A 12,887-nucleotide genomic window follows, 5' to 3' on the forward strand; every position below is an offset into this window, starting at 1 on the left:
ATTCCCTGTATTTAGCACCATCCATCATTCCTTCAATTCTGATCAGTTCCCCAGTCCTTGTTGATGAAAAACATCCCCACAGCATGATACTGCCACCACCATACTTCACTGTGGGGATGGTATTCTCGGGGTGATGAGAGGTGTTGGGTCTGCGCCAGACATAGTGTTTTCCTTGATGACCAAAAAGCTCAATTTTGGTCTCATCTGATCAGAGTCCCTTCTTCCATATGTTTGGGGAGTCTCCCACATGCCTTTTGGCGAACACCAAACATGTTTGCTCATTTCTTACTTTAAATAATGGCTTTTTTTCTGGCCACTCTTCCGTAAAACCCAGGTCTGTGGAGTGTACGGCTTAAAGTAGTCATATGGACAGATACTTCAATCTCCACTGTGGAGCTTTGCAGCTCGTTCAGGGTTATCTTTGGTCTCTTTGTTGCTTCTCTGATTAATTCCCTCCTTGCCTGGTCCGCGAGTTTTGGTGGGCGGCCCTCTCTTGGCAGGTTTGTTGTGGTGCTATATTCTTTAAAAAATGTAATAATGGATTTAATGGGGCTCCGTGGGATGTTCAAAGTTTCTGATATTTTTTTTATAACCCAACCCTGATCTGTACTTCTCCACAATTTTGTCCCTGACCTGTTTGGAGAGCTCCTTGGTCTTCATGGCGCTGCTTGCTTGGTGGTGCCTGTTGCTTAGCGGTGTTGCAGACTCTGGGGCCTTTCAGAACAGGTGTATATATACTGAGATCATGTGACAGATCATATGACACTTAGATTGCACACAGGTGGACTTTATTTAACTAACTGTGTGACTTCTGAAGGTAATTGGTTGCACCAGATCTTATTTAGAGGATTCATTGCAAAGGGGGTGAATACATATGCACGCACCACTTTTCTGTTTTTTATTTTGGGGAATTTCTTGAAACAAGCTATTTTTTTCATTTCACTTCACCAATTTGGACTATTTTGTGTATGTCCATTACATGAAATCCAAATAAAAATCCATTTAAATTACATGTTATAATGCAACAAAATAGGAAAAACACCAAGGGGGATGAATACTTTTGCAAGGCACTGTATATCTTCCTTAACGAGGACTATCCTGAAGCTGTGCGCCAGAAGAGGAAAGAACTGATCCCAGTCATGAAAGCTGCCAGAGTGCGTGGGGACATGGCTTACATCTGCTATGACAGGCTCATTGTCCACCCACTCTCCCTCCCAGAAGCCTGGAGGGGATGAGAGAGCCAAGCCTATGGGTTCGTAGCTTCAACCCCGCACGCACGCACGCACGCACGCACGCACGCACGCACGCACGCACGCACGCACGCACGCACGCACGCACGCACGCACGCACGCACACACACACACACACACACACACACACACACACACACACACACACACACACACACACACATTGATTAATGGACTGCTGAATGTATATTTTTTTTTATCTTGCTTTGCTTGCTCTTTTCAGTATTATGTCTATCTCTGATAAACTACCCAGGAAAGGGCTGAAAATATCCCATATTAATGTATGTAGCCTTATAAATAAGGTTCATGAAATCAGTAACTTGCTAGCATCAGATAACATTAATATATTAGCAATTTCTGAGACTCACTTAAATAATTAATTTGATGATGCAGCAGTAGCAAAACAAAGACATAACATAGACATAGAAGAGACAGAAATGCTTACGGGGGAAGTTTTGCTGTATATATTTAGAGCCATGTCCCTGTAATGCTTAGAGAAGATCTTATATCAAGTGTTATTGAAGTGTTGTGGATGCAGGTTCACTTGGCACATCTAAAGCCTTTTCTTTTGGAGTGTTTCTATAGGCCACCAAGTGCGAACAGTCAGCCTCTAAATTTATATGTGTGAAATGCTTGAAAATGTATGTTATGTAAACAGGGAGGTCTATTTTCTTGGGGACCTGAATATTGACTGGTTTTCATCAAGCTGTCCGCTCAAGAGGACGCTTCTAACTGTAACCAGTGCCTGAAATCTGGTTCAGGTTATTAATCAACCTACCAGGGTCTTTACAAACACTACAGGGACAAGATCATCCACATGCATCAATCACATTTTTACTAATACTGTAGAGCTTTGTTCTAAAGCTGGATCACAATATAGTGGCTATATCCGGGAAAGCCAAAGTTCCAACAGCTGGGCCTAAAATAATTTATAAGAGATCATACAAAAGATTTTGCTGTGACTTCAGTGGATGATGTTAAAAATATTTGTTGGTCTGATGTGATTAATGAGGAGCATCCAGATGCTGCTCTTGATGAATTTATGAAATGACTTCTTCTAATTATTGGTAAACATGGACCTGTTAAGAAACTGACTGTTAGAACTGTTAAGGCTCCATGGATTGATGAGGAATTGAAAAACTGTATGGTTGAAAGAGATGAGGCAAAAGAAGTGGCTAATAAGTCTGGCTGTACATCTTACTTCAAATTGAGAAATGATGTGACTAAACTCAAAAAAAAGAAGAAGAAACTGTATTATGAAGCCAAGATCAATGATGGAAAAATACTTTGGAGTACTTTAAATGAAATAGTGTGCAGAAAGACATTCAACTCCATCTTTCATCGAATCAGACGGCTTATTCGTCACAAAACCATTTGATGTTGCCAATTATTTTAATGATTACCTCATTGGAAAAGTGGGCAAATTTAGGCAGGAAATCCCAACAACGAACAGTGAGCCATCGTATTCATGCATTGCAAGTTTAAATTCTGTAAAGTTAGCGTGGGAGAGGTCGAAAAATGATTGTTATCGATCAATAATGACAAACCTCCTGGCATTGACAATTGACAAAAATGGAAAGCTACTGAGGATGGTAGATGACTCTATAGCCACTTCTATCTGTCATATCTTTAATCTGAGCCTAGAGGAAAGTCTTTGTCATCAGGCCTGGAGGGAAGCAAAAGTCATTCCACTACCCAAGAGTGGTAAAGTGGCCTTTACTGGTTGTCACAACAGAGCTATTAGCTTGCTTCCAGATCTTAGCAAACTTTTAGAAAAAGTGGTGTACAATGCTATTTCTTTTGTAAACAAATGAACAACAGACGTTCAGCACGCTTATAGAGAAGGGCACTCAACATGTACTACTGCACTGACACAAATGACTGATGATTGGGTGAAATAAATTGATAATAAGAAGATTGTGGGAGCTGTACTGTTAGATATTATTGTCCATAACCTGCTGATGATTGCACCATATATACGCATCAGCAACCACAACTAATGGAGTCACTGAAACACTTAACAAAGAGATACAGTCTGTTTTGGAATGGGTGGCCAGTAATAAACTGGTCCTGAACATCTCTAAAACTAAAAGCATTGTATTTGGTACAAAACACTCCCTAAGCTCTAGACCTCAGCTGGATCTGGTAATGAATGGTGTGTCTGTTGAACAAGTTGAGGAGACTAAATTACTTGGCGTTACCTTAGATTGTAAACTGTCATGGTTAAAACATATAGATGCAATGGTTGTAAAGATGGGGAGAGATCTGGCCGTAATAAAGAGATGCTCTGCTTTTTTGACACCACATTCCAAAAAAGCAAGTCCTGCAGGCTCTAGTTTTGTCTAATCTTGATTATTGTCCAGTCGTGTGGTCGAGTGCTGCAAGGAAAGACCTAGTTAAGCTGCAGCTGGCCCAGAACAGAGCAGCACGTCTTGGTCTTCATTGTAATCAGAGGGCTGATATTAATACTGTAAATACCAGTCTCTCTTGGCTAAGAGTTGAGGAGAGACTGACTGCATCACTTCTTCTTTTTATAAGAAACAATGTGTTGAAAATCCCAAATTGTTTGCATAGTCAACTTACACACAGCTCTGACACACACTTACCCCATCAGACATGCCACCAGGGGTCTTTTCATAGTCTCCAAATCCAGAACAAATTCAAAAAAGCGTACAGTATTATATAGAGCCCTAACTGCATGGAACTTCCTTCCATCTCATATTGTTCAAATAAACAGCAAACCTGGTTTCAATAAACAGATAAAGCAACACCTCACGGCACAACTTCTCTCCCCTATCTGACCTAGATAGTTGGTGTGTATGTATTGATATGTAGGCTACATGTGCCTTTAAAAAATGATTTTGTCATTTTGTCCTTGAGCTGTTCTTGTCTATTAATGTTCTGTATTATGTCATGTTTCATGTCTACACCTTGCTTTGGCGTTGTTTACAAACCATAAGCAGAACGTACGACCAAAGATAGTGGTAACCTTTCGTCTTGTTACGGGTGTCGTCCTCCTCTTCCTCGGAAGAGGAGAGGAGAGAAGGATCGGTGGACCAATATGCAGCGAGGTAATTAGACATAAATGATATTTATTGAAACACGAAGACGAAATACGAAAACACTTGGAAATTACAAAATAACAAACACGACGTAGACAGACCTAAACTACGAACTTACATGAAACGAAGAACACATGAACAGGAACGACCGAGACGAGACAGTACCGTGTGGTGCAACAAACACAGACACAGCGACAATCACCCACAAACAACCAGTGAGAACAACCTACCTTAATATGACTCTCAATTAGAGGAAAACGCAAAACACCTGCCTCTAATTAAGAGCCATACCAGGCAACCCAAAACCAACATAGAAACAGCAAACATAGACTGCCCACCCAAAACTCACGCCCTGACCATCACACACATACAAAACAACAGAAAACAGGTCAGGAACGTGACAGAACCCCCCCCTCAAGGTGCTAACGCCGGGCGCACCAGCACAAAGTCCAGGGGAGGGTCTGGGTGGGCATCTGACCACGGTGGTGGCTCAGGCTCCGGACGCTGTCCCCACACCACCATAGTCACTCCCCGCTTCTGTATCCCCCTCCCAATGACCACCCTCCAACTAAAACCACCTAAATGAAGGGGCAGCACCGGGATAAGGGCCAGCACCGGGATAAGGGGCAGCACCGGGATAAGGGGCAGCACCGGGATAAGGGGCAGCTCCGGGCTGAGGGACGGCAGCTCCGGGCTGAGGGACTCTGGCAGGTCCTGGCTGAGGGACTCTGGCAGGTCCTGGCTGAGGGACTCTGGCAGGTCCTGGCTGAGGGACTCTGGCAGGTCCTGGCTGAGGGACTCTGGCAGGTCCTGGCTGGACGGCTCTGGCAGGTCCTGGCTGGACGGCTCTGGCAGGTCCTGGCTGGACGGCTCTGGCAGGTCCTGGCTGGACGGCTCTGGCAGGTCCTGGCTGGACGGCTCTGGCTGGTCCTGGCTGGACGGCACTGGCTGATCCGGTCTGGCGGAAGGCTCTGGCTGATCCGGTCTGGCGGAAGGCTCTGGCTGATCCGGTCTGGCGGAAGGCTCTGGCTGATCCGGTCTGGCGGAAGGCTCTGGCTGATCCGGTCTGGCGGAAGGCTCTGGCTGATCCGGTCTGGCGGAAGGCTCTGGCTGATCCGGTCTGGCGGAAGGCTCTGGCTGATCCGGTCTGGCGGAAGGCTCTGTAGGCTCTTGGCAGACGGGCGGCTTTGCAGGCTCATGGCAGACGGGCAGCTTTGCAGGCTCATGGCAGACGGGCAGTTCAGGCGCCGTTGGGCAGACGGGCAGTTCAGGCGCCGCTGGGCAGACGGGCAGTTCAGGTGCCGCTGGGCAGACGGGCAGTTCAGGCGCCGCTGGGCAGACGGGCAGTTCTGTAGGGAGGAGACGGAGAGACAGCCTGGTGCGTGGTATAGGCACTGGCTGCGCTGGAGAGGAGGAAAGCTCTGACAGCGCTGGACAGGTGGGAGCAGCTGGAGAGAGAACCCGGAGAGACAGCCTGGTGCGGGGGGCTGCCACCGGTGGACTGGTACTTGGAGGTGGCACCGGGTATACCGGACCGTGAAGGAGGACACGTGCTCTTGAGCACCAAGCCTCCCCAACCTTACCAGGTTGAATGGTCCCCGTAGCCCTGCCAGTGCGGCGAGGTGGAATAACCCGCACTGGGCTATGCAGGCGAACCGGGGACACCACCTGTAAGGCTGGTGCCATGTACGCCGGCCCGAGGAGACGTACTGGAGGCCAGATACGTTGGGCCGGCTTCATGACATCCGGCTCGATGCCCAACCTAGCCCTCCCAGTGCGGCAAGGTGGAATAGCCCGCACTGGGCTAAGCACGCGTACTGGGGACACCGTGCGCTCCACCGCATAACACGGTGTCTGACCAGTACGACGCCCTCTCACTCCACGGTAAGCACGGGGAGTTGGCTCAGGTATCCTACCCGGCTTTGCCACTCCCCTCGTGTGCCCCCCCCCAAGAAATTTTTGGGTCTGACTCTCGGGCTCCCAACCGCGTCGCCGCGCTGCCTCCTCATACCAGCGCCTCTCTGCCTTCACTGCCTCCAGCTCCGCCTTGGGACGGCGATATTCCCCTGGCTGAGTCCAGGGTCCTTTGCCGTCCAGGATCTCCTCCCAAGTCCAGGAGTCCTGGGATTTCTGCTGCAGCTGTCGCTGTGCTCCTCCCCGCTGCTTGATCCTTTGTTGGTGGGTGATTCTGTTACGCGCTTCCTCCTTCTCCTCATCAGAAGAGGAGTAGCATGGATTTGACCAACGTGCAGCGGGTTTTGAATACATCATGAAACTTTATTTACAAGACAAAACTAAACACACGAAGAACACTTGAATATTTTACAAAACAACAAAACGAAGAAGACAGACCTAAACTACGAACTTACATGAAACGAAGAACACATGAACAGGAACGACCGAGACGAGACAGTACCGTGTGGTGCAACAAACACAGACACAGCGACAATCACCCACAAACAACCAGTGAGAACAACCTACCTTAATATGACTCTCAATTAGAGGAAAACGCAAAACACCTGCCTCTAATTAAGAGCCATACCAGGCAACCCAAAACCAACATAGAAACAGCAAACATAGACTGCCCACCCAAAACTCACGCCCTGACCATCACACACATACAAAACAACAGAAAACAGGTCAGGAACGTGACACGTCTGTGGTGTGACTGTTAGCTAGCAAGCTACTTACCAGCATGCCGGCGAAAGCACACTGTGTTGTGACTGGTTGCCATAGCGTAAAATGAACCTTCCACTATTTTCCGAAGAATGAAGACATCTGACTGCATTGGCTGCTTTTCCTTTCGGGTGGACAGGCTGCACCGAACATCATGAGCATGTCACATTCTGAGGGAAGTTGCTTTATCAACTGGAGAGAACATTCAATGGGTCTTGCCAGAAAGCTAATCCTGAAGACGGATGCTGTACCATCATTCACAGTGAATCTTGTAAGCGCTGACCACAATGTTTTTTTTTGGGGGGGGGGGGGGGGATCGGGGGACTAAGGTTTAATAATGCAACTGTGGATGCTTTGACTTGTGAACGGTATATTTTCTGTAACACACCTGATAGTCACGACATGGTTGTTATTCTACCATCCCCATGCCATCTACATTGAGTCTTAGAACTTCCAGCAACAGCTGACACAAAAGAATGTTGTCCACAAAAGGAGTTGGGTGTGTATAGTATTTGTAATGTACCCTGGAAATCAAATATCGCCAATCCATGGTGTGGTTTGTGGTCTTACAGTTTCAAATTTCAATTAGCATACAATTTCTGCGCCCCCCCATCAAAATCCGATTGTTTAAAATACAAATATCTGTTTTTTTTTGCATGGGATGCGTCTCAATCCACCACATCTGCTGATATCTCCCTTCCTCATCTGCAGTGAAAGGTGGCAGAGCCAGACCATGAGACATCCCAAAAGTCTGTTTTCTCACAAAAACGTCTAAAAATATATATCTATATATATTCCCCTCCGTGGAAAGATGAGACTCTCACCAACACGATGGCGTTCTCCGTTTTGCTCTACGACCCCCACAGCCGATCTGCCAACTTCTGTCTGTAGGGTCTGAACAGTTTGGGCTACACACTAATATGACCCCTCTGTGGAAAGGTGAGACTCCCATGAACATGTCGGTTGTATTGCTCTAGGACGCCCACAGGCCTCACAAGACTCGTCTGAAGGTCCCCCGGTACTAGTTGAAAAAAATGTATGAAAGTATACAGTATACGGAGACTGTTTAGTGCCAACAATAAGGGGTTAAATACATGTAAAATAATTTTTTTTAATGTTCCCTGATCTTTCTTATATCGCTCAGATCCTAATAGATCTAATCAAAAATCTAAATAATTCAACTTTGAGCACCTTTAACTGATGAAAGTCACTTTCTGAGCACTTCTACGATGGGCAAATAGGTATGGAAGGTTTTGTTCAAATCAAAAGGGGTTGAATTGAAATGGATTTACCCACATGCTACGCTGTAAGGACAATAAAACACCATTCTCCATGAAAGGGATAGTTCACCCAAATTACAAGATTAAACATTGGTTTTCTTACCCTGTAATAAGTCTATGGACAAGGTATGACAGCAATCCATGCTTTGGTTTTATTTTCCTGACACTGTTTCCAAATGCTAACATTTAATCATTTGTGGCACAAATCCCATTCAAGTCATGATACCAATATTCGCACTTTTCACGGATCGTGTCCACATCATCCGAAAGTATCTAAAATTGACTGTGAAGCTCAACAATGTCACTTATAGATGATTTGAACATGATGCACAAAAAATGCTAATATATCAGTAGCATGAAGCATGAATGGGATTTGTGCCACAAATGCTTACGGGGTAAAGAAACCAATATGTCATTTTGTAATTTGGGTGGACTATCCCTTTAAGAATATTAAACTCCATTATGCTGAAAAAATGTTCTCCAGGTGCAATAGTGACAGGTAGCAGTGAGCAGGGGGTAGAAGTTGTGCCCATTGGAGGGTTGCAGACCTATCTATATTTAGATCAGCACTGTCGCAGCTACAACAGTGAACACAATTCATCCTACCCATAGACACAGACAACAAAAAAACATGCGCCAAAGTAAGCTCACTCACAAACAATGAAGAACAACATAGAATCTGGTCACAAAGCACAGCTTCTCTTCACTTCTGCAGATCGACGTAGTAGTCATTAAGCAGTACGTTCTTATCCAGAGCGACTGTGACATGTGCAATTAGGGTTAAGAGCCTTACTCAAGGGCATATCAACAGATTTATTTTTAACTAGTCGGCTCAGGGATCCGAACCAGCGACCTTTCGGTTACTGGCCCAACGCTCTTAACCGCTAGGCTACCTGCTGCCCCGCCGCCCAGGTCGTTGTCTAATTATTATCTGATCAAAAAATCACTTGTGATTTTGCTTAAACCCTATGGTTCAAAGCCTGTTGTGCAATTGTGAGTGTTGGGACTGAGAGTAACAGCAAAACTAGTTTGTGTTGTGAGGACCGGAGATGGTTAAGTTCTCAGGTCAGGGACAGGACACCAAACCCTCATGTCTTTACATGCTTCCTGCTGTAGTTTACTGTGTGTGCGTGCGTGTGCGTGTGTGTGTATGTGTGTGTGTATGTGAGGGCCAGGTGCTAATCTATACACCCAGCTACATGGTTCTAGATTACATGGCTATAAACTACCACAATCCCTACTCCCTCTGGAATGACAGTGATTAAGGCATAGTGGACCCATGGTCAAACGTCTCCAAACAGAGTGCCAACATCTGGCCCCTGGCAATCAGGAACATCAACCCTCTTCCTCTGACAGCATTGGTCCACATGACCACTTCCCCCATCTCTACTGTCATCCTTCACATGGTCATCAGACCACGCCACCTTCACATGGTCATCAAACCACACCACCTTCACATGGTCATCAGACCACACCACCTTCACATGGTCATCAAACCACACCACCTTCACATGGTCATCAGACCACACCACCTTCACATGGTCATCAGACCACACCACCTTCACATGGTCATCAAACCACACCACCTTCACATGGTCATCAGACCACACCACCTTCACATGGTCATCAGACCACACCACCTTCACATGGTCATCAAACCACACCACCTTCACATGGTCATCAGACCACACCACCTTCACATGGTCATCAGACCATCAGACCACACCACCTTCACATGGTCATCAGACCACACCACCTTCACATGGTCATCAGACCACACCACCTTCACATGGTCATCAAACCACACCACCTTCACATGGTCATCAGACCACACCACCTTCACATGGTCATCAGACCACACCACCTTCACATGGTCATCAAACCACACCACCTTCACATGGTCATCAGACCACACCACCTTCACATGGTCATCAGACCACACCACCTTCACATGGTCATCAGACCACACCACCTTCACATGGTCATCAGACCATCAGACCACACCACCTTCACATGGTCATCAGACCACACCACCTTCACATGGTCATCAGACCACACCACCTTCACATGGTCATCAAACCACACCACCTTCACATGGTCATCAAACCACACCACATTCACATGGTCATCAAACCACACCACCTTCACATGGTCATCAAACCACACCACCTTCACATGGTCATCAAACCACACCACCTTCACATGGTCATCAGACCATCAGACCACACTACCTTCACATGGTCATCAGACCATCAGACCACACTACCTTCACATGGTCATCAGACCATCAGACCACACTACCTTCACATGGTCATCAGACCACACCACCTTCACATGGTCATCAGACCATCAGACCACACTACCTTCACATGGTCATCAAACCACACCACCTTCACATGGTCATCAGACCATCAGACCACACCACCTTCACATGGTCATCAGACCACGCTACCTTCACATGGTCATCAAACCACACCACCTTCACATGGTCATCAGACCACACCACCTTCACATGGTCATCAAACCACACCACCTTCACATGGTCATCAGACCACACCACCTATACATGGTCATCAGACCATCAGACCACACCACCTTCACATGGTCATCAGACCACACCACCTTCACATGGTCATCAGACCATGCTACCTTCACATGGTCATCAAACCACACCACCTTCACATGGTCATCAGACCACACCACCTTCACATGGTCATCAAACCACACCACCTTCACATGGTCATCAGACCACACCACCTTCACATGGTCATCAGACCATCAGACCACACCACCTTCACATGGTCATCAGACCACACCACCTTCACATGGTCATCAGACCACACCACCTTCACATGGTCATCAAACCACACCACCTTCACATGGTCATCAGACCACACCACCTTCACATGGTCATCAGACCATCAGACCACACCACCTTCACATGGTCATCAGACCACACCACCTTCACATGGTCATCAAACCACACCACCTTCACATGGTCATCAGACCACACCACCTTCACATGGTCATCAGACCATCAGACCACACCACCTTCACATGGTCATCAGACCACACCACCTTCACATGGTCATCAGACCATCAGACCACACCACCTTCACATGGTCATCAGACCACACCACCTTCACATGGTCATCAGACCACGCTACCTTCAGTAGTCGATGTCTGCCATGAGTCTCCATGCTTCCCCATTCCTCTATTCACTTGAAAAGACAATGCATTTGCCATGCTCATTCTATAAGTGTTCATTTAGCTTGTTAGAGTCAGCCCACACCATAATGTATGTTCACGGTCATAGGAGCTAATGTTGTGCATGTGACAGTGCTGAGAAGACTGATGGTGGTCACAATATGACGTCTGCCAGTGATGAGACAAACAGGCAGTCTCTCTCTCTCTCAAGATGACCTGTTCAATCGCCATAGCAGACCCCATTATCTACGTGAGGCACTGCATGAATCATTCACATGAGGCGGCAGCCTGGCGGATAAGGAGAGTTGGGCCAGTAACTGAAAGGTTGCGTGATCGAATCCCCGAGCTGACAAGGTAAAAATCTGTCGTTCTGCCCCTGTGCAAGGCAGTTAACCCACTGTTCCTTGTTTGCTGTGGATGTTGATTAAGGCAGCCCTCCGCATCTCTCTGATTCAGAGGGGCTGGGTTAAATGTGGAAGACACATTTCAGTTGAATGCATTCAGTTGTACAACTGATTAGGTATCTTCCTTTAATACACCTCATTACAAGTGAAAAAAGTCACATAGAACTCCCAGGAATCATGGGGCCTGTCACTTTTGATTTAAAGATGTCCCACTCAGCCCAATATGGTGCTCTCCGTATCAATGAGTATAGCCTGGCAGCCATGCAAAATGTGGCTACTGTTGTAACCAATGACCTGGACAACAGAAACTGTAGTTGGACGTGTTCCACAAACTGGATCTGGATCAAAATGGAAGACTGCTCAGAAAACGACTCCTTAAGTTCATATAAAAAGACCTCTCTGCTGTAAAACATGAAAAACCAAGAGCAGGGCAACACCCAAATTCCCATATTCATCACTGTTAGCAAATACCCATGCCTATTTCATAAGCTAAAATATCAGCCTGCTGACCAAACTGTATTGAGTAAGAACAGTGAGGTTTTAAGGTAGATAAAAGCTCTTACTTGTTTAACGTTAGGTCCAGTACAAATCTGGAGCCAAAGGCCTCTAACTGGAAACTGGCTTGGGCAAGATGGATTGCCTGTGGAACAGACAGACTGTTAAACACATCACTGTGAAAACACTGGTCACTGTTTTCACTTCTTATCAGGCTGTTTTCCTTTCTAATTGTAGGTATATTGGGAGAATGGTCACCCTTGATAATGGCAATGGTAAGAGTAGATATAGCGCTATACAAATAAAATGTATTATTATTATTATTAGTTAATAATCATATAAATAGAATCTTATAGCCATGGGTATTACATTGAGAAATTGCAACTGTAATAATGACTGTAACGAATGGCATGCCAACTTCACTGCCAATTCAAGTTAAGTAAGTCCCTTGCATATCAAGTAAAATAGTTAATCACCCTCACAATGCTCTCATTGATGATTCCGTCTATCATT

At 46.1% G+C, this 12,887-nt stretch overlaps 1 protein-coding gene across 2 annotated transcripts in view; it reads right to left on the bottom strand.

The window, feature by feature from the left end:
- Positions 1-12,887, bottom strand: part of LOC139538980 (disintegrin and metalloproteinase domain-containing protein 23-like) — a 49,150-nt gene that overhangs the window by 33,521 nt on the left and 2,742 nt on the right. For both annotated transcript variants that reach the window (XR_011667839.1, XM_071341603.1), the window contains exon 3: positions 12,443-12,519. Coding sequence is in view for 1 of the 2 variants with exons in the window: in XM_071341603.1 (XP_071197704.1) it covers positions 12,443-12,519 (77 nt within the window). In the remaining variant the exon portion in view is untranslated. The remainder of the gene's footprint in view (positions 1-12,442; positions 12,520-12,887) is intronic.

Source organism: Salvelinus alpinus, chromosome 14 (genome assembly GCF_045679555.1).
Source record: "Salvelinus alpinus chromosome 14, SLU_Salpinus.1, whole genome shotgun sequence".
Lineage (NCBI taxonomy): Eukaryota > Metazoa > Chordata > Actinopteri > Salmoniformes > Salmonidae > Salvelinus > Salvelinus alpinus.